A 23,195-nucleotide genomic window follows, 5' to 3' on the forward strand; every position below is an offset into this window, starting at 1 on the left:
ACAAACAATGGATATATCTCAAGCAAAACTAGCAAGATTTAATAGAAAGCAGTACCAACATAAGCAATCCAGCAATAAGAATGTTGAATCTACAGGTTTATGTATCTAATATATATATTATTGAATTCATTTTTGAATCAAATGGATTGTATATTTTGATTAAGTTCTTACACTACAAGAAAAAAGGAATATAGTGGCAGCCAACTAGCTGCAGTTGGCTAATATCCGTCGCCGCTTTCAACATTCACCGCAGTTCAAACCGGCAGTTCAAACTGCCCCTGTTTGCTTTTAAGATTGCACGCGTGCTATGATCTCTATAATTGCATTCGCTCAGTCGGAACACTCTTTTATGAAAACATAAATCTGAATCACGTTGTCAATTAGGGATTTAGCACTTCCTTGCCATCCGCCGCTTTTCCGGTTGTAGCTCCGATTACTCTCTCTCAACACAGGTTCCTATCTCCTCCTCTCTCTCTCTCTCTCTCTGTATCACTCTTTGTATCTCTCTCTATCTGCGATTACTTAATTGTTTGTTAACTTGATTATGATTATTTTGAGTGACGATAATTTGTTAATTTGTTAATTTCTTGGATTCTTTACAGTTTGATTTTAGGTTTTTTGAGTTTAGTGGTTTAATTTCTTGGATTCTTCTGTTGTTTGATTGTTAGGGTTTTGATAGTTTTGAAGATGGAATGTTAATTTTCCCTTTGGATTTTGCTTGAAGCTGTTCTGGTATGGTTAATGCTGATATTTCTTTGTACTTTTTTTCTTGTTCTTTATCTGTTGTATTTAGTTTTTGTTGCAAAATTACCTACCCATTCTTGCCACTTGAGTTTCATTCCTGATATTAATGGATCTGCAATTACACAATTTAAGCTGTTAAGTTTTATCAAAAATCAACAGCACTAAATTGAACTCACACTACAGTAATTAACCAGTTTGCAGATGTAGGGCTTATAATCAAAATTGCACAACATTTCCACAACCTCTGTACATTCTCAAGTGACTGAGATGGATATATATGTTGTTTTTAATTGGACAATGGTGAAAGATATTATGTGGAAAGATATTCTTCTAATTTCTATGAAGTGCTTATTTGCTTATTTCTATTTCAATTTATGAAAGATATTTTGTTTTTAATTCCCTATCTCTCCCGTGGAAAATGTAATTTTATAGTTTTCATGATACAGGAGGAGTTAGAATTAGAAACACATCGCAAAGAAAATTCTTCTCTGACTGATGCTGCATACACAACAGTTTTTGGAAAAGAACATCCAGGACGTGTTTGAGGCGTGGGATAAAGTGTTCTCCCATCTCAATACCTTGGAAGCTCACAAGAGCTCCATCCAGTTTCTAATGATTTCATAAAGAAGCATTTTCACTCATATTCCTTATATCTTATTGATATTTGTGTTGTATGTTTTTATAGACTTAATCTCTTATTGAAATTTACATTGAAGCTCCATGATAATAGAAACTAGCAAATAGAAAACTATCATTCAAACATGTTATACAATTAATCTATTTACTTGCATTTAGACTTAGATGATTGTAATTAGTTAAACTTGTGAATTTTAAATTTAAGCTTAGTTTTAATATTTTAACTTTAGATGTTAATTTGCTTGTCTATGTTATGATATTTTTTACACTTCAAACGTTGTGGTAATGTATAGTTTTGGAAATATAAGCTCTGCAAAATTGAAATCTAGTAGAAGGTGTTGACATGCATGTTCAACTCCTGGGTTTTATATCCTAAGTCGTGACTCTATTTTATCTATAAGATAACATAGCATCAACTAAATCTTGCAGCTTTCTTATATCCTTGAATTCGATGGAGCATATAGTGGAAATCCTGGAAGGTCTGGAGCAGGAGCTGTGCTGCGTGATGGGAACCAGGTGTCTACTCTATGCATCAATATTCATATTTGTACTATAAAGCTATATGCTATATATCAAATGTAGTAACCCTTGGGTCTCTTTACAGGTTCAGCGCTTCAGTCAAGGACTGGGCACTCAGACAAATAATTCTGCTGAATATCAAGGTTTAATTTTGGGATTGAAAGAAGTAGCCAACCAAGGATATGATCGTGTTTATGTTCGAGGTGACTCTCAGCTTGTTTGCAACCAGGTTAGTTCCCTTAGAGAGAGTATGCATTGACCAATCGTGGTCTATATTTCACTACTTAACTTGCATCTGAATGAAATGAATGATGATAAAAAGAAAAACATAATCCAATTGTTTCAAAAATATTGCATGTTGATTTGAAATTACAAGCAATTATATGGTTTCTACATTTTGGACAAGAGAAAATTATGGATTTGAGGATTGAGGAAATCATAGGTGGTTAAGTTAAAAATCATGTACAAAAATTTCATTAGTTTTGTTCTTCTACATTAAACACAATGTAAGGATTCATTTAATTCATATCATTCCCAATGGTTAGTTGAAGAAGATTATTACTACTGATCATTCTGCTTCTTACTTATTAATAACCATATTTTTTCTAACGAATTTACCACATTTTTTATTGGTTTTGCAACAGTTTGAGGGTTCCTGGAAAGTGAACAACCAGAATTTAAGTGGCCGGTGTAATAAGGCTCAGCAGCTGAGGGATAACTTTAAGTCAGTCATTGTCGAACATGTTCCTAGGGTATTTACTTTTTCATCTAGCATTTGAAAATCATTTATGATCATACTTATTCAAATTGTTTTTTAATTGGCACATATGTCTACTACTAAAGATCACTAGCATATATCTTTATTGAAAATCATATATGATTCAAATACTTGAATGGTCAAAACCTGTATGATTTGAAATTAAAAATACTAGTTCTACTACTTTGAATAGAAAATCACTAGCATCAATGGCATTAGTCCATATAATTTTACCTCCCTGTTTCATGATTTTAACAAATGCCTGTTTTTTAATGTTTTAAGGGCCATAACACTGAAGCTGATGCTCAAGCAAGTCGGGGTAAATATCTCAGAGGTACGACTTCAAGATTTTTCTGACTTTTAATAACATTGTAGTTGATTTCTTGATTAAGGTATGTCTTAGGAACAATATATAAGATCAGAAGTAGAGAATCAAAGGTCTGTATAAGTATAGTGTTTTCATATGTCCTGAGGGTACTTGGTTTTTTTCCAGGTGGTACGAGAGTTTACTTGGTGTTTTCCTTTTCCTATGTCTCGATGTTACTTGTTTAATTAAGAGCATTGTAGAGACTTTGGTGAAGATGTAAGGTTCATGGATTTATGTGTCAAAAGGTAATCAATCATCCCTCTTTATAGATTTACTAGTACTAATCTCATAAGTGAATAATCCATTGTTATTGTATTTTAATTGTTTCTTAGTTGATACTAATTCGCAAGTTGTATGCTTGTGCTTAACACATTTTATATTCATTGTTGTTTTGATATGTCTATCTGCTTTGTGCATTAATTTTTGAAATTGTTGTGACAGTAATGTGTGCTCTAATTTCCTGTATTTTCTATTCAGGGTGCGGGTAGTGTTTTTGTTCATGGCAGGTCTGCAGTGGGGGTGGTGGTTTGTTGTTTTGTTTTGGCGCTCAAGCTGTTCTTTATTTGCCTTTTCTTTTGGTCCTACCTGATGGTGTTCTGTTTTTTTTTTCTTTCTTTCTATTTGTTGTTTGTAGTCTGTGTTGTTAAAAGGGCCTATTGTTCTAGGAGGACTTTTTCTTAATTTTGTTTTTTTGTTTCGGATGATAGTTCTGGTTCCTGCATTTTTATGTAGGTTGTATCTTTACTCTCCAATGTGTAATCCTTGTACATATAGATAAGTTACTTTAATAATTTTTTGATGTTTAAAAGAAAGGTCTATTGTAATGGGAAAGTAAGACTCATTTAGTTAGTGAGATTTGAGTAAATACCAATATAAGAAATAAAATAAAAAAGGAAAAAGAATTGAGTAAATACCCAATTTATTGTTGGGAATTTTTTTTTAAAACATTTTTAAGTTTTGCGGCGGTTCAAAACCGCCGCTATATTTTCAATATTTTTAAAATTTCAGTAAAAATAAAACGCCACAAAACATTCAAAACCGCCGGAAAATACCGTACTGGCGGTTATTCCAGCAGTTGCCAAAACCGCCGCTGAATGACCTAGCGACGCCAAAATCTGCGACGCTTGGAAAACCGCCGCTTACTCAAATAGCGGCAGTTCAAAACCGCCGCCGCTTGCCAAAGTCAGCTGCCGCTGCTTTTTCTTTTCCTTGTAGTGTTAAAAGTTATATATTTTATTTATGGTGATGAATAGGAAATGTTAGAGCAAGGAAGGTCTCACAAAGAAAGATTGCAATGTTTGATGGAATGAGTTCAATGACACAAGATTCAAGTTTATCTCATTCAAATTTAGGTATGCATAATTTTGAAATTTAACTTAAAACTTTATTTGCTATTTGATTGTGCACATAGGTTAATATATTTTTTTAAATTGCAGAGAATGTCCAGCCACTGGACATAAATCCCAGTGTTCAACCACTGGAGATAAATCCCAACTACACCCTTATAAGCGGTTCAATTGCTAAGAGGAAAGCGGATAGGATTCCTCTATCACCTTTGAATCCACGTATTTAATGAAACCTTTTTATATTCTTCATATATCATAAGTTGACTACATTTATTATATTAGTTCTTACTCATTTATTTTATACGAAGGTTCTACTATGACTCAAAACATATCTCAAGATTTGAACTTAACCGTTCAATCAAAAAGAATCCGAACTCCAAATCCCAAGTACTTTTCTCCTACATCATGTTTCATTAACACTCTCACAGAAGGTACATACAATACTCCAAAATCAACACGACGGAGTGAATACCAAAAAGGTTACAATGCAAACTTACATACTTTGATGGATTTTTGAAAATATATATTGTGAATCAGTCACAAGTAGAAGATATATGTATCATGTTCCTAACAACAACTTAAAATGCATATTTTCAATTTTTTTCAGGATCTAATTCAGCTTCTGATAAAGTTACCAATTCAGCTTATTCAAATGTTATCAATCCTACTTTTGAAAATGATCAGGGAAAATTCTCAAGGAAAGTTCCACTACAAAATAAATACATTGGTGTTCAAAGATTAGATTTTGAGAATGTCACACAAGGTATGTTACTTTAAAACATGGAAATTTTGTTGGATAAGGATATAAATTACCTTTATGTTATCATGACATTTACTTAATTTCAAACCAGGGTCTTCTGAAGTAATAGATGAACTTGATGATTTCAAATCAACATTCTATGCAACTTCTGAAACCGAAGGTATGGATTTAACTTCCTTTATATTTACATAACTTTAACATTATAATATGGGATTTAATTACTAATAGAAATGTGTCTCATTAATACATGTAGCTATCGTTAATTTTGGGCTTCCGGAATTTACATGCACAAAGTGCTATGCTGAACTGTGGTATGAGGAAAGATCAGAAAAAACAAGAACTGGAAATCAAATTGAGTTTTCTATTTGCTGTCAAAAAGGAGAAGTGAAACTACCTCTTTTAAAAAGACCTCCAAAACTATTGCTAGATTTAATAAATGGTCATGATCGAAGGAGCAGTAACTTTAAGGAGAACATTAGAGCTTACAATAGCATGTTTGCGTTCACTTCAATGGGTGGTCAAATAAACGATAACATCAACGATGGCAGCGGACCTCCTCAATTTATATTAGGTGGTCAAAATTACCATAGAATTGGTTCTTTATTACCCGAGGCAGGAACCACTCCAAAGTTTGCACAGCTGTATGTATTTGATACACAAAATGAAGTTAATAATAGAGCTAAAGCTTTCAGGTAATTGCTTTTGTTTTTCTAATGTTGTCCAGTTGTCAATAACTTGCGGTTATAGAAACCTAATACAACGATATTAATTTTCTTTCCCAGCTCTGATAATAAAAATACAAAGAAAGATGCAATTGATCTTACTTTAGTTAAAGACCTCCAAGATATGATATATAGTTGTAATCCACTTGCACAAGCTTATAGGAAAGTCAAAGATGCATTTGAATCCGGCAGTGAGCATCATTTTTCATTAAGATTATATCGAAATCGTGAAAAAGATTCGAGGATGCATAATATTCCTACAGCTGATGAGGTGGCAGGTTTGATAGTAGGAGATTTTGAAGATTCTGATATTGGAAGAGATGTCATTATCAATGAAAGGAAATATGGATTGACTAGGATTCATGAAACTCATGTGTTGTTCTTGCCTCTTCAATATCCCTTAATTTTTCCGCGTGGTGAAAATGGTTGGGAACCAAATATTCCACGTTATTTTGAACAAGAAGTAAATAAGGAAAAGAAAAGAGAAAGAGTTACAATAAGAGAATTTGTTGCTTTTCGACTTCAAGAAAGAAAAATGGAATTTGGCAACATTTTGTGAACTAAAAGGTTGTTGCAACAGTTTGTTGTTGATTCTTACACCATGTTAGAAGCCCAGCGCCTGTCATTCATAAGAGAAAACCAATCTAAAATTCGCCAGGATGTTCTTAGTGGTCTACAAGAAGCTGTTGATAGGGGTGATGTAGATGCTTCATTAGTAGGGAAGCGTATTATTATACCAGATTCTTTCACCGGAGGTCCAAGATATATGTTCAACAATAGTCAGGACGCAATGGGAATCTGTAAGAGGTTTGGTTATCCGAATCTTTTCATTACAGTTACATGTAATGCAAATTGGCCGGAAATACGTGACTTCATTCGTCCCAAAGGTCTTCAACCATCTGATCGACCGGATATTGTCTGTAGAGTGTTCAAGATGAAGTTAGATCAAATGATGTTTGACTTCAAAAAAAATCAAATCTTCGGCAAGGTTATAGGAGGTAAAATTTATTGGAGGTTTAGTTAATTGAATATATTGGTTGTTGAACTTATTTACTATATTAATTCATGAATTGATGAGATCTGGTTGTTATTATATATATGTGCAGGCATGTATACTGTTGAATTTCAAAAAAGAGGGCTTCCACATGCACATATGTTATTGTGGTTAGATGTTCCACATAAGATAAAATCCGGTAATGATATTGACAAGTTAATCTCAGCTGAAATTCCTCATCCTAAATTATATCCAAAACTACATGCTGTTGTTTCTTCATTTATGATGCATGGTCCATGTGGTGATGCCAATCTCAGTTCTCCTTGCATGAATGGTAGTCGTCGATGCTCAAAAATTTTTCCTAAGAAATTTAAATCAGTAACAAGTATCGATGATGAAGGATATCCCAGTTACAAGAGACGTGATACCGGAGTATTTGTAGACAAGAAGGGAGTGAAGCTGGACAACGGCTTTGTTGTGCCATACAATCCTTTTCTTTTGATGAGGTATCAAGCTCATATTAATGTTGAAGCTTGCAATAAGTCCAATGCCATCAAATACCTTTTTAAATATGTTAATAAAGGTCATGACCGATCAAATATAATGATCTCGAAAGACAAAAGGGTAGCAAAAGATGATGATAGTCTTGACGAAATTAAAAGATTTTATGATTGTCGATATCTATCTCCATCCGAAGCTGTTTGGAGACTATTTAAATTTGACATTCATCAAAAATTCCCAGCTGTGATTAGATTGTCAATTCATTTAGAAAATCAGCAATCTATCAAGTTTAATGATAACAGTACACTTCATAATGTTGTCAGATACCGTGAAATGATCGACACAATGTTTCTTGCATGGTTTAAAGCAAATATGGAATATGAAGAAGCTCGAAATCTGACTTATGCAGAATTTCCTACAAAGTTTGTTTTTAATACTCAAGATCATCGTTGGCAACCAAGGAAGCAGGGTTTTAGCATTGGAAGGCTTACATATGTGCCCGTAGGAGCTGGTGAGTTATACTACTTGAGGGTTTTGTTGACAAAGGCAAAGGGGTGCACAAGTTACGAAAGTATCAAAACAGTGGATGGAAAACTATGCAAAACATTTCAAGAGGCATGCAGTGAAATGGGTCTTTTAAAAGATGATCAGGAATTCAAAGATGCACTTATTGAATCTTATGAAACAGCTACAGGTGGTGAGATGAGAAGTTTGTTTGTTAGATTGTTGAACATGAATACAATGAGTAATCCATACGATGTATGGATTTCTACTTGGAAATTACTAGCCGATGGTATTCTTTATAATAGAAGAAGAGCACTCAATCTTCCAGGTAACAATTAATTTGTTATATTTAATTAGTAACGTATTTATCATATATTATGGGCATTTAATTGATGTTATCCTTAAAATTATATTTTGCTGCAGAATTGCAAATATCTGACGATGATTTGCAAACTCTTTGTCTAATTGAGATTCAAAAATTATTGATGGCAAATGGAAGATCGTTAAGTGATTATATGACTATGCCTGTACCTTTTGATGAAGATCTCGACATGTTTGAAAACAAACTCATAGCCGATGAACTCAGTTACAATAGAGATGAATTAGCTGTTCTGCATGCAAGTTTAGTTGAACAACTGAATGAAGAGCAACGTGAGGTGTATCAAAAAATCATGACATCAGTTTTAGCTGAAAGCGGTGAGTTTTACTTTTTGTATGGATATGGAGGTACTGGGAAAACTTTCTTATGGAAAACACTCGGCTGCTTTAAGATCTCAAGGTAAAATTGTCCTTAATGTTGCTTCAAGCGGTATTGCTTCACTATTGCTTCCTAATGGAAAAACAGCTCATTCAACCTTTTGCATCCCATTGGAAATAAATGAGAAATCTACTTGCAATATTACACAAGATTCTGTGAGAGCTAATTTGTTAAGGGCAGCAAGTCTTATCATATGGGATGAAGCTCCGATGATGAATCGATATTGTTTTGAAGCATTTGATCGTACAATGAAGGATGCGATGTCAAAGGTAGATAAAAACAACAATTCTAAGCCTTTCGGTGGAAAGGTTGTTGTTCTAGGTGGTGACTTCAGACAAATATTGCCTGTAGTTAGAAAAGGTTCAAGAGGAGATATTGTGAATAGAACAATATGCTCATCAAAATTATGGATGCATTGCAATGTTTTGAACTTAACAAAAAACATGAGGCTGAAAAGTGATTCAACGGACAAGGCACAAGCTGAGCTTAAAGAATTTGCTGATTGGATATTGAAAATTGGAGATGGCCTACTAAATTCAGATGACAATGGAGAGGCACAAATTCAAATTCCTGAAGATTTGTGTATTTCAGAAGTTGATAAGCCGTTGCTTTCTTTGGTTAATTTTGTTTATCCAAATATTGTAACCAATATTGGGGAACCAAACTTTTTTGAAGATCAATCAATACTTGCTCCAACTTTAGAAGTTGTTGAATAGGTAAATGATTTTGTTTTATCTATGATTCCCGGTGAAGAAAAAAGCTATTTAAGTTGTGATACACCATGCAAATCTGATGAAGATTATGAAGTTCAAAGCGATTGGTTTACATCGGAATTTTTAAATGATATTCAATGTTCCGGGGTACCCAATCATCGCTTAACACTCAAAGTTGATGTTCCTATTATGTTGTTGCGAAATATTGATCAAGCTAGCGGACTTTGCAACGGTACTAGACTACAAGTTAGGGACTTGGGAAAGAACATCATTAAAGCTTCAATTATCACCGGAAAACATGCTGGTGATATGGTCTTTCTTCCAAGGATGGACTTGGTTCCTAATGATTCTGGCCTTCCTTTCAAGTTTTCTCGCCGTCAATTTCCTATATGCTTATGTTTTGCAATGACAATCAATAAAAGCCAAGGACAGTCTATGTCCAAGGTTGGACTTTATTTACCTCGACCAGTTTTTACTCATGGTCAGCTCTATGTAGCCATTTCTAGAGTGACAACCAAGAGAGGATTGAAGATGGTTATATTAGATGAAGATGGAAAGCCATGCACCACCACTCTAAATGTGGTATATCCTGAGATTTTTGAATCTTTGTAGCGCAATTGGAGATACGGCATTCATCTAAGGTAATTATTCTCATTGTTTCCTTACTAAGATTCATTTAAATTTAGTTATTTGTTAAAAGTCCATGTGATACCAATTAATAATACTAATTTATATTATTCTGACACATGTTTATATATACTTGCAGGTTTAGAGTAGAATCAATGAATCATATTTTGAACAACTCATGATCAAATTCCTATTTCTTATGATCAATGTAATGTCATGTCTCTGTTTGTAAGGATTCAGATTTTGTAAGGTTGATGCATGTATTTTGATGCAAACAATGCAAGCTTTTTGGTATTTTATGACTATAATGATTATTATAAGAATGATTATTTTTTGGTAAAGACTTTAAGAATGAAGTTGTTCTTAAACTTTTTGGTAAAGACTTTTATTTTTTTGGAAAAGTATAGCAACCAGCACAGAAGTTGTTCATATCACAGTAGAAACCACAGGTATGTGACTGAAGTTGTTCTCTTATTTCAAACATGCTGTTCTTCATGTTCACATCTTATTTTCCTTATTCAAACCAATTAAAGTTTAAGAAATACATAATCTTAATTCTTGCAGATTTGCAAATAGTTCTTAAAAATTATGTGATCTTCCTTGAATGTTTGAAAGAATATATACTTTAGAATTACATGGATTATGAGATTTATATGATGTTTCTTGCAACTTTGTAAACAGATTTTCTTATAATTTATACTTAAGTAAGAGTATTTATGTTTAGGTTACATCACCATGATTAGCAAATATAATTGTGTAATCAGTAAATGTATAAAATTTTTTGCCAGATGAATTTAATTCCCGAAGTAGGTGCTCAGGTCGAAAGGTCTTGGTAGATGAACTTCACTAATAACCGTGCAAATGGGAGAAGTGTTTTGGTAATACTATACTTCTTTTTTTTTAGATAACCATTTAATACTTAACTAATTGTTATATTTAATAAAATTTATGTCATTATCTAATCGTATAAGCTATTTGTGCCCGTGCGTTGCACGGGTCCGATTACTAGTCCTAAAAGCATCCCAAATACTGTCCCACATGCATATCCTTCATTGTCTGATGTTGAAGGTAGTGGTTGTCCTTCATCGTTATTGCACGATTTCGAAAAAGGGAATCCACATAAGTTAGCATTTCCTTCATAAGAATCACTTCCAAATGAACCAGACTGTTTACTTGTAGGTATATCATTCCTTCAAACATGTTTTGTGAAAGGTTTAAGAAAGATAAGAAATTCAAGTTTGTCAAAGCGATAGGAATCTCACCTGTCAATGGTATGTGGTACCTGTGATTCCGTTATGTGAAAGGTTAAGGCCTTTGAGCAAATTTAATTCTCCAATGACATATTTTTCGACAAATCAATAGATGTCAAAGTTGTAAATATCCTTGTTACCTTCATGTTGAAAGTTATTAATACATGATTTTTTTTCTGACATTCTCTAACACACTACAATTTTTGTTTCTCTCGTATGCACTACATTGTTTGATTTATCATTAAAATAACATGATTTGTTTGATTAATATTATTTTAGTCAATCTGTATTGTTGCAATAGTTGTGCTTGCAGTCTTCTATATTGTTACTTTTGTGTGTTTCCTCTTCCTTACTTTTGTGTCTTCTATATATAATGAACTATCGCTAGATGCTGCTGTGAATGAGATAAATAACATTCTGTATGTACAAAACAGTAAAATACAAACATTTATTCATCATAACTGAGGACATGCTTTCAAAAACAATAACTTCATACACTGTTATTCAAAAGATAAAAACATTCAGATACTATCACCATGATACCATTACAGAAATTATAAACATCAAACTGATACAAGTGAGCTAACAACGAGGAGACAATTAATTCACTCTTCTGCGTTCTGCACCGGCTCTGTTGTTTCTTCTCTTCAATCTTATATTAAACATATGCTCAAAATGTCTAACAATCCATTGGGGTTTCCCGACGAAGAATACTATATATCCCAAGAGCAATCCGAATATTGCCCCACAGGCATACCCTATTGCTACTGCTTTCCAACCAAATCCTGATTCCTCTTTATCTTCAGATGTTGAATGTGGTGGCCAATCTTTATCTTTTTTGCATGATTTAGACAATGGGAATCCACATAACATTGTATTTCCTACATAGGAATCATTTCCAAATGTACCAAATTGTTGACCTGTAGGTATGATTCCCTCAAGGTGGTTTTGTGAAAGGTTTAAGAATGAGAGAAAATTCAGCTTTGTGAGAGCCATAGGAATCTCACCAATCAATTGGTTCCTTGAGAGGTCCAACCACTCCAAATTTTCCAAATAACTCAAAGATTGTGGAATTTTACCAGAGATTCCATTATTTGAAAGGTTAAGACCTTTGAGAGAATTTAATTCTCCAATAAATGTTGGAATTTCTCCTTCAAACATGTTATTTGATAAATCGATAGTTGTGAAAGTAGTCAATATCCTCGTTAGCTCCTTAGAAAAACCTTTCATTATGACAACCACAGAATCATTATAGTACTTAAGCACGAAGTTACCCATGTATTGCAAACCAATTTGGCTACCATTAACATTCATCATTCCTTGAAATTTCTTAATACATGATGTTGGTAATGGACCACTAAAATTGTTGTTAGAGACATCAAAAATTCGCAACTTGGTAAAAGGATGTTTGGTGCTAGAGCATGTGATTGTACCATAAAGTTTGTTTGATCTTAAACTCAGTACTTGTAACTCTGGCAGAATTCCTAGCCAATTGGGAAATACATCTTCTATGATGTTGTCTCCAAGGTCCAAAACTTCAAGATTTTTGCAATGAACCAAAGAGTATGGTAATGGTCCTTCCAATTGATTGCCATTCAACTTTATAGTCGCAAATTGATTTTCTTTGGAAAAGTTTCTAGGCATACTTCCATAGAAGTTATTCATTTGCAAATCTAATACAGAAAGAGAAGGAAGTGTTCCTAGACATTGTGGGATCATGCCTGTTATTTTGTTGTGTGCCAAATTGAGCATACTCAAGGCCCATGCATTGCAAAATGCGGATGAAATGTTTCCCGTGAAGTTGTTATTTGAGAGTAAAAAGTATTGAATGCCACTGGGTGGAATTGGAAGATTTCCTTGCAACTTGTTGAAACTAAGATCAATGTATCCAATGTTTTCCCATGAGTTAAAGAGTTTAAGAAACCATTTGGGAATTTTTCCATGAATGTTGTTATGAGAGAGATCTAATGATTGGAGATTTGGTAGTCGTGCTAGGAATTTAGGAAAACTATTAATATTAGCAGAAGATAAATATACACTTTCAAGGTAAGGTGAGATGGATTCAACATTGTTATCAATGTTGATAGGAAGAAAATTATTGTGTGACACATCAAGGAAATTTAGTATTTTAAATTTTGAAAATTGGTGAAAATCCACAACACCGCCTAAATTTGTTGATGACAAATCTAAGTGGGTAAGATTTTGGAGTTCAAATACTGAATCTGGAAAATGACCATGGAGATTGTTATTAGAGAGATACAAATATTGAAGAGAATAAGTTGTGAACTCACCAATGAACCCTGTGAGGTGGTTGTTGCTGAGGTACAACTCTACCAATGAAGGCAAATAATAACACCATTTCGGAATTGTTCCATTTAACATGTTATAGCCTAAACTCACAACTTTCAATTTTGAACGTTTAGCGACTTCAATTGGAATTGGTCCAACTAGTTTATTATCGGATAAACGTAAATTAGAAAGTTGAGGTAGCTGAAAAATTGATGATGGAATTATGCCTGTTAGGTTGTTAGCGTAAAGTGTTAAAAATTCCAGTTTGTTTAACTTTCCATAAACATTTGGTGGGATGTTACCGCTAAAGTCATTATCTGAAAGATCACATGAAATGAGATGTGTGAGGTTTGAAAGTAATGGTGAGATCTCACCATTAAATTTATTTATTGAAAGGTCCAAATATGTTAGTTGGGTTAGGTTCCACAAAGATAGAGGAACCATCCCTTCAAAATGACACCCTGAGAGTGCTATTTGACTAAGAGACTTCAACTTACCTATGGAATAAGGAATTTCACCTGAGAAAGCAGAGAAGGAGATGTACAAGTACCTCAAAGGAGTGCTCCAATTGGACTTTGGAAGTTGACCACTAAGATTGTTGTTATATGACAATTCCAGTTTTTGAAGATTAGGTAAAGAGAGGATGTCACTTGACAAATGTCCATGCAACCTAGTATTTGATAGGCTAAGAGAAACTAAAGAGGATGAAAAATTCTTTAGCATAGACAAAGAACTCACTCTGATTGAAGACAGATCCACGCTATCCAGATAAAGCTCCCTTAAATCAGTAGCATTGCGAATAAGTTTCTTCCATGTGAATGGATTGAGTTTCAATTCCATTACCAAGTGATTGCTAAGATCAAGTGATACTAATTTTGACAAACGAGAGATTGTGGAGGGAATATTACCACTGAAGTAAGAGTTTGACAGATTTAGATGTGTGAGGTTCACTAAATCACCAATACCAACATGCACTGAAGACCCGGAAAAATCATTAAAAGCTAAGTTGAGTTGTTGAAGGTGTCTAAGCTGGAAGATAGTGCTATTGGGATGTAATTCACCTTTCAGATTGTTGCAACTAAGATCCAAACCAATCACGTAATCTGAAACGGTGTCACATGTGACACCATCCCAATCGCAACAATCTGTACTGTTTTTCCAAGATTCCGTCTTGAAAGAAAAAGAGGAACAACTCCACCACCAAATATCAGGTTCAGATGAAGTATTGACAACAAATGAGTTCTTGAATTGTAACAAGGCAGAGTTGTCGTGATGGTTGCATAATGAGAAAGTGTAGGAAGTAAAATGAGTAAGCAACAGCAAAAAGAAGAAGTGAAAGGTAAAAGAAGGCAATAGAATAAAAAAGGAGCCCATTTAGAGCAACTTACACTTACAATCTCTTCTCAATATTATTTCTTTTTTACTTGATGATTTTTGTTGATGTATCAATTGATTAACTTCTATTTATTTATATAGGAAACATAACCTGAAACTAAAGCATTGATACATATGAAACGATGGGCAAGGAAAAAGAAAATTGACTTACAAACTGAGTCTTGGTATATGCCCTTCAATATGGGGACAATGGGCATGTTTTTCTTCAACCGTATGGAGCACTTCAATAGGAAGAAGAATTTTTTGTGGGTGCAATTATAGTGATATGATAAATGTCAACAACATTAATTATCCATTGAAATGTATAACCTCTTCTACGAGAGAAGACCAAGACTCTTTAAGTAGTAATTTTTTTCATGTTATCATGATATTGGTACGAAGTTTCCACCGAAGTTAGCGATTACTAATCTTCGTCGGGGAACTTGTGGGGCACGCAAAGTGGGTTCTTCCCCCCCAACCGAATTTTCTCCATAGCCATTAGCCATAAATCGAACCTCTGACCATACACTTAAGGGGACCAATTCATTGTTGATTCTTTTAAGTAATAATTTACAATGAGTAATTTGGATCAAAATTAACAGATAAAATCAAGAAGCAGAGAGACTTAACTTCTTCAATTGTACACAGCAATGAAGTTGAGGGAGGATATTTTACACAAGTTAAATCAGACATTTTATGATGATTTTGATACCGGTGTTAATGCATCAGAGGTGTAGTGAAGGGGGATATTTTTTACCATTTTTTAAACAGGTGTAAGAATCCAAAATTATATAAATTTAACTACCAACATCAGTTTTACACTAGGTCAACCCTTTTACACCAACATTAGTTTTACACTAGGTCAACCCTTTTACATTACTCATATAAGTCCAAAATAAATGGTTGAAGCAAATGACATGAATTAAAGTACCAAAGATAGAGAAATGTAAATATGAACAAACAAAATCTTTGACAAAGTTACCTGATGAGTGACTGAAAATTCCACATAAAACAAACCAATGCAAAGAAGAACATTGCCCAACAGATGTAACGAAAACAAACAAAAAAAAGTTACTGATTAGTAATTAATAAATGATAGAATTAGGCAATAAATCCTTCAAGAAATAATAGTCCAATTAATTAGATTAGTCCTTGCATTTGTCTAACATCATCAATATTTAAAATTCAAACTCTGGCAAATTTCAAGAAATGAAGCATCTCTAATAGACATGTCATGTTAAACCAAGAATAGAGGTATCATTTGCAATAAAATAAACAGGGACAAATCCAAGACCTAAACACAATGAACAGGGATTAATGTCATGTTAAAGAGGGACAAATCCAAATCAATAAGCAAGCATGACTTTAAATCCATTAAGCCAAAAAACCAATACTTTCACTTCAGGCTTGGCCATGGCCTCAAAAAGGTCCTAATTAAGTAAGATATGTATACCTATACAATAGGTGAAAGAAATCAACCACTTATTGTCTCAATTCCATCCTCCTAGGAGTCCTGCAAATAAAATAACAGAATCAAAATGCTGAACAATGCCTAAGAGTTGGTGGACAATATTACAACCACTTGACATAAGATTTTGCGAGTGAAAATAACCAAAAAAGAATATCACACAGATTAATACATATCATGAAATTTGCATATATGATTTCATATAAAAGCACAGAAATAAGACCACAAAGCCACCAGTTTTTCATATTGAGACATTTCATCGAACATTTTGAGTGCTCACTTTCACAAAAAAGGAACGTTAAGCTTTTACCTCTGACAATAATGTAGATGCACATGGACTTGCTCCAGAAACTTTCAATATAATAGAATGGATCTTGAATCCGAAAATGAAACCAATAAAATTTCTGTTCCGATTCAGAATCTACCAAACTCTGAAATTTTTAGAAAGAAATACCAACTGAAATGAACAAAATGATAGAACAAGAAAGTGGCATAAATAGATCGATTCTATTCGTTTAACCGGAGGGACTAAAGTAGCATTAATCAAACTACATCCTCCCTAAAATAGACCAACTGAAATACAAACTGCTTAATACCAAGAAAAATTGAGACTTAACCTAAATGCACCTACAGAATCTCTTACATATTCCGGTGCATCATCCCTTTTCCCAGCCACTGTACGATACAAATACATATTCTCCAATCTCTTCCCATCTTCCATATAACAATCTGCTTGTTCATTTTCGTTGAAGATCTCCACATTCAACCTCGGCATCTTCTTAGTCAATGTTTTGCATGTTCCAAGGGTCACCTTGCACGATGACATCCAAACGGATTGCATTGTTTCATACTTTCCTATATCTGAAAGAAGTGCTGTGTTTCCGAAAGGACAAGGCAGTAAGCTTGATTACAAATGATTGAGAGGATGCTACTTATAGAACATATCCTCCTATAACTTATTCTATGCCACGTAGGCTTGAGTGTAACAAACTTGTATTGCAAGAAAACTAACTTGTAGTGCAAGATAACTACGTAGCTGCAACATATATATTGTAATACATTTCTGATCCTTTGTATATACTCTAACATGAGCTTGCGAAGCTTTTTGCATCCGTTCAATACATTTGAAGCTTTTCTGCATATACTTTCCAATGTAAAGGAAGACTTGGTCAGTCAACTGACCTGAGAGTGATAGCCGTGTCAGTCGCTTGGCATGATTGCACGACGCTCCGAAACCTTCATCCAGTGGCTGCATTGTAACGGGGTCAAGTTTTGTTACATTGAGGATACATAACCTACATCGGATAAAATTTGTGAATCTTATGGCATCCCATTGATAGAAATCAGTTTTTTGTTGATTTGGGTTAATTTCTTTTTCTTAGCTTCAGCAGCCATTTTGTTTTGCTCACTTTCTTATTGACCAACAATGAAACTAAAAAATGGGTTACTATTTGTCTTTCTGTTTCTGTAGTGATATAGCTTTAGCTTCCTACCATGTCTCGCCTAAGTTGATCTCCCAAGTGTAAAAAAATTTAAGCAATCAAAGTTTTTTTTTCCACATTTAGAATCAACATTCTAAAGGAGACACTTGTGACTTAATTGCAAATACTTATTATGCAAGTTTGACCACTTTTGAGGTTTTGAAAAAGTTCAACATCTATGATCCAAATCATATACCTGTTAAGGCTAAGGTTAATGTTACTGTTAATTGTTCTTGTCGGAACAGCTAAATTTCAAAAGATTTTGGGTTGTTTATTACGTATCCACTTAGGCCTAGGGATACTCTTGAGAAATTTTCAAGCCATTCTTAACTTAATGATACAGAATTTCTATTTCAGCAAAGGGAGTGGGACATCATTTCCGGAGGGGTATGTTTGTTATCCTTTTCTTCCATCACCTTTCGATGTTCTCATCTGATGTATTTAATATAAATAAATCAGTTAGAGTATATTTAAAGGATGAATTAATCTGTCAACTGCGATTGACACACATGGTTGGACCTTCCGCTCACACCTTTTGTGACTTGAACAGGTCTAGAATTCCGCATTCGGTAATTTATACTTAAATTTCATCGTAAATATTCAATGAGGTTTGTGGTTCTGATCCAAAGTATTTGTGGTTCGGATGAGATGTAAGTAAAATTTGACAAGTTATTGTTTCAGAGAAAATTCTAACTCGGATACTCCGATTGATTCAACCTTATATTCATTCATTAAATACTTGGTTTCAGTTGGAGTATATTCAATGGATAAGCTATCTGCATATATATCATGTCAGATGCTTTCAGAATAAGGAAGAAGATAAAGCTAAACTTCCACAAACTTCTTTCAACTCATGATGGTAACTACTTATTTGAACCTATTATGTTATAAACACTTGTAAGTTTTATCACTATTTGAAAGAACTTATTCATATTAACTACTTATTTGGTATTCATATTATTTCTAAGTTCTTATTAACTACTTATTTGAACCTATTATGTCATAAACACTAGTAAGTTTTATCACTATTTGAAAGAACTTATTCATATTAACTACTTATTTGGTATTTATATTATTTCTAAGTTCTGATTAACTACTTATTTGAACCTATCATGTTATAATCACTTGTAAGTTGTATCAGTATTTGAAATAACTTCTTACAATAATAGCTTATATTATGCTCATAAGCTACTTATTTAAAGCTAGATGCTGCTATGCTACGAATGAAGTAGTTAACATTCAGTATGCAGACAATAAGCTATGTACAGAACTGTAAATTACCAGATTGCCAGCATTTATTCATAACAGAGAAGATGGTTTCAAAGACAATAACTTCATACATTGTTCAAAAGATAAAGACAAAAAGTTGTGTCCACACATACACATATGAGCAACTAACCACTATCCAGGAGACTATTAATTCATATTCTGCGATTTGCACCGGCTCTACTGTTTCTTCTCTTCAGTCTCATGTTAAACATATGTTCAACAAGTCCTACAAGCCATTCCGGTTTCCCAAAGAAGAATACATTATGTCCTAAGAGCAACCCTGATATTGCCCCACACGCATATCCTATTGCTACTGCTTTCCATCCAAATCCTGATTCCTCTTCATCTTCAGATGTTGAATGTGATGGCTGATCTTCATCCTTTTTGCATGATTTAGACAATGGGAGTCCACATAACATTGCATTTCCTTCATAGGAATCATTTCCAAATGTATCAAACTGTTGACCATTAGGTATCACTCCTTCAAGGTGGTTTTGTGAAAGGTTCAATACAGAGAGAAAATTAAGATTTGTGAGAGCCATAGGAATCTCACCCCTCAACTGGTTCCTTGAGAGGTCCAACCATTCCAAATTTCTCAAATAACTCAAAGATTGTGGTATTTTACCAGTGATTCCATTGTTCGAAAGGTTAAGTCCTTTGAGAGAACTTAATTGTCCGATAAATATTGGAATTTCTCCTTCAAACATGTTATTCGATAAATCGATAGTTGTGAAAGTAGTCAATATCTTTGTTAGCTCGATGTCAAAACCTTTCATTATAACCACCACAGAATTACTATAGTATTTGCCGATTATGTTGTCACGCCAGCCCATGTATTGCAAACCAAGTTGGCTGTCATTCACATTCATCATTCCTTGAAAGTTCTTAATACATGATGTTGGCAACGGACCATTAAAATTGTTGTTAGAGACATCAAAAATTCTCAACTTGAGAAATGGATGTCTGATGCTAGAGCATGTGATTGTACCATAAAGTTTATTTGATCTTAAACTCAGTACTTGTAACTCTGGTAGAACTTCTAGCCAATTGGGAAATACATCCTCTATGATGTTGTCCCCAAGGTCCAAAACTTTAATATTTCTGCATTGAGCCAAAGAGTGTGGTAATGGTCCTTCCAATTGATTGCCATTCAACTTTATAGTCTCAAATTGATTTTCTTTGGAAAAGTTTCTAGGCATGATTCCATTGAGGTTGTTCATTTGTAAATCCAATACAAAAAGATAACGAAGTGTTCCCAAACATTGTGGGATCATGCCTGTTAATTTGTTGTGCGCCAAATTGAGCACACTCAAGGCCGATGCATTGCAGAATGCGAAAGAAATGTTTCCTGTGAAGTTGTTATTTGAGAGTAAAAAGTAACTAATAATGAAATAGGGTGGAATCGGAAGATCTCCTTGCAACTTGTTGAAACTAAGATCGATGTATTCAATGCTTTCCCATGAGTAGAGATTCTTATGAAACCATTTGGGAAGTTTTCCACGAATGTTGTTATGAGAGAGATCTAATATTTGCAGATTTGGATATCGTGCAGGGAATTTAGGAAAACCATTCACATTACTAAAAGATAAATCCAACCTCTCAAGGTAAAGTGATGAGATGGATTCAACTTTGCTATCAATGTTGATAGAAATAAAACTATTGTGTGAAAGATTGAGCTCATAAAGTTTTTTAAATTTTGAAAATTGGTGAAAATCCACAACACCACTCAAGTTTGTTGATGACAAATCTAAGCCGGTAAAATTTTGGAGTTCAAATATTGAATTTGGAAAATGACCATGTAGGTTGTTATTAGAGAGATACAAATATTGCAGAGAATAAGTTGAGAACTCACCAATGAACCCTGTGAGTTGGTTGTTATCGAGGTACAATTTTAACAATGAAGGCAAATAATAACACCAATGCGGAATTGTCCCATTTAACATGTTATAACCTAAATCCACATAGTTCAATTTTGAATATTTTGTGATTTCAATTGGAATCGGGCCAACTAGCTTATTAAATGATAAACCTAAATGAGAAAGCTGAGGTAGATGAAAAAATGATGATGGAATTGGGCCTTCTAGATTGTTAAAAGAAAGTGATAAATATTTCAATTTGATTAAATTTCCATAAACACTTGGGATGTTACCGCTAAAATTATTATGTGCAAGATTCAAATATGTTAGTTGAGTGAGGTTACTCAAAGATAGAGGAACCATCCCATCAAAGTTGCACCATGAAAGGTCTAATTTAGTAAGAGACTTCAATTGACCTATGGAATATGGAATTTCACCTGTGAAATCAATATAAGAGACGTCCAAGTACCTTAGAGGAGTGCTCCAGTTAGACTTTGGAAGTTGACCAATAAGTTGTTGATTGGAATTCAAATCTAGTTCTTGAAGATTAGGTAAAGAGAGAATTTCACTTGACAAATTTCCTTTCAACCCAGTATATGCTAGATTAAGGGAAACCAAAGAGGATGACAAATTTTTTAGCATAGACATAGAGCTCTCTCTAATTGAAAACATATCAACACCATTAAGATAAAGCTCCCTTAAATTAGTAGCATTATGAATCAGTCTATCCCATGTGAATGGATTGAGTTTCAATCCCTCAAAGGAACTGCTAAGATCAAGTGATACTAATTTTGACAAATGAGAGATTGTGGAAGGAATATTGCCACTGAGATAACAGTTTGATAGATTTAGATGTGTAAGATTCACTAGATCACCAATACCAACATGCATTGAAGACCAAGAAAAATCATTAAAAGCCAAGTTGAGTTGTTGAAGATGTCTAATCTGGAAGATAGTACTATTGGGAGGTAATTCACCTTTCAGATTGTTGCAACTAAGGTCCAGCCCAATCACGTAATCTGACACAGTGTCGCATGTGACACCATCCCACTCGCAACAATCTGTAATGTTTTGCCAAGATTCTGTCTTGAAAGAAAAAGAGGTACAAAGAGTGTCCATAGTATCAGGATTAGATGAAGTGTTGACAACAAATGAGTTCTTGAATTGTAACAATGCAAAGTTGTCATGATGGTTGCATAATGAGTAAGTATAAGAAGGAAATAGAGTAAGCAGGAATAAGAACAAGTGGAAGAAATAGCTGGCCATTAAGAATTAGAAATATAGAAATTTATATGTTGATATCAGTAGTATGTAGGAACTTGAACTCTCCTCTTTATATTCTTCTTTACTTGAGGATTTTAGATTTAACAATTTATTGGCTTGTCCTATTCAATTGTTTGTAGGCTCTTGTCATCTATTAACAAATTAAATTAAATTATTGTTAACTTGCCATGAAGACTGGACTTTCAAGCCATCATTTCTGACCCTAATAGAAAGAAGAAAAAAAATGTAATATTTTGGTAGTATGCTCTTTGTTAGTATCAAAGCGCGTAGCGGAATATTTGGTACTCGTAAATTATTCCTATTTTGGGAGATTCTCCATGAGAAAAATTATATGCAGAATCAGTACTAACAACAATAGCAGTAAAGTAGTAGAAAGCCATAAACACACTCACCTTTGATAATTGGTTTGATTTAATCTTCTGTGTCAATGGCAAAAATCATCTTGAATCAATTTTTCTGAGATAACAAGAGGGAAAAAATGTAATTCTGATTTTCATTGGTAGAAATTATGAATGTTACAATCTATATAGACATGCTCTATTATATAAGAGATATAATACAAACTAAATCACTAATTCAGTAACTGAAACTAAATTACTAACAGGAAATGGGTGCATGGATTACAAGATTGCATTATAATATTTTATCACTTAATAAACAAATTAACTAGAAATCAACAACGGATTGATCCAATGTAGGGGATTCGGACCCCTTAAGCAAGTGGTCAGGTGTTTAACTCCTGATTTTTTTGTGTGAAAAAAACGGTTGGGCAGAGCAAACCCATTTTGTGTGTCCCATGTTAGGGTTGTGAAAATTACTCTACTTCGAGAGTAGAGAAGCCTCCTAAGAAGAAGATAAGAAGAAAAGATTAAATTCTCATTTTTCATAGTAATTGAATAAGCCAATACAAGTTTATATAGGAATTTCCACAATAAAAACTAATAACCAAATAATAATAAAATGCTAACAAACTTATT

The 23,195-nt window shown here is 33.7% G+C and overlaps 3 protein-coding genes and 1 pseudogene across 5 annotated transcripts; 2 read left to right on the forward strand and 2 right to left on the reverse strand.

Annotated features, from left to right (window-relative positions):
* Window positions 1–10,167, forward strand: LOC123922318 (annotated as a pseudogene).
* LOC123921835 (uncharacterized protein Mb2253c-like) lies at window positions 173–3,814 on the forward strand. Of its 2 annotated transcripts, XM_045974525.1 has the most exons (9): window positions 173–452; window positions 669–732; window positions 1,191–1,302; window positions 1,810–1,896; window positions 1,985–2,128; window positions 2,544–2,651; window positions 2,939–2,990; window positions 3,150–3,268; window positions 3,501–3,814. In XM_045974525.1, exons 3-8 carry the CDS (start codon window positions 1,240–1,242, stop codon window positions 3,206–3,208), a joined length of 513 nt encoding a protein of 170 aa, XP_045830481.1. In that variant the 5' UTR covers window positions 173–452; window positions 669–732; window positions 1,191–1,239; the 3' UTR covers window positions 3,209–3,268; window positions 3,501–3,814. The 2 variants fall into 2 exon arrangements, with proteins under 2 accessions (XP_045830481.1, XP_045830482.1); XM_045974526.1 differs by lacking the exon at window positions 669–732.
* Window positions 10,168–11,619: 1,452 nt separating the features above from the next.
* On the reverse strand, window positions 11,620–22,419 carry LOC123921833 (receptor-like protein 7). 2 transcript variants are annotated; one of them, XM_045974523.1, is made up of 2 exons: window positions 20,690–22,419; window positions 11,620–13,181 (listed from the first exon to the last, which is right to left on the reverse strand). In XM_045974523.1, the coding sequence occupies exons 1-2, from the start codon at window positions 22,198–22,200 to the stop codon at window positions 11,798–11,800; spliced, it is 2,895 nt and encodes a 964-aa protein (XP_045830479.1). In that variant the 5' UTR covers window positions 22,201–22,419; the 3' UTR covers window positions 11,620–11,797. The 2 variants fall into 2 exon arrangements, with proteins under 2 accessions (XP_045830479.1, XP_045830478.1); XM_045974522.1 differs by lacking the exon at window positions 20,690–22,419 and having other exon boundaries at window positions 11,620–14,924.
* LOC123921834 (receptor-like protein Cf-9 homolog) lies at window positions 19,186–20,681 on the reverse strand. The gene has a single exon (XM_045974524.1). The coding sequence runs from the start codon at window positions 20,350–20,352 to the stop codon at window positions 19,231–19,233; it is 1,122 nt and encodes a 373-aa protein (XP_045830480.1). The 5' UTR covers window positions 20,353–20,681; the 3' UTR covers window positions 19,186–19,230.
* Window positions 22,420–23,195: the final 776 nt, after the last annotated feature.

Source organism: Trifolium pratense, linkage group LG4 (genome assembly GCF_020283565.1).
Source record: "Trifolium pratense cultivar HEN17-A07 linkage group LG4, ARS_RC_1.1, whole genome shotgun sequence".
Lineage (NCBI taxonomy): Eukaryota > Viridiplantae > Streptophyta > Magnoliopsida > Fabales > Fabaceae > Trifolium > Trifolium pratense.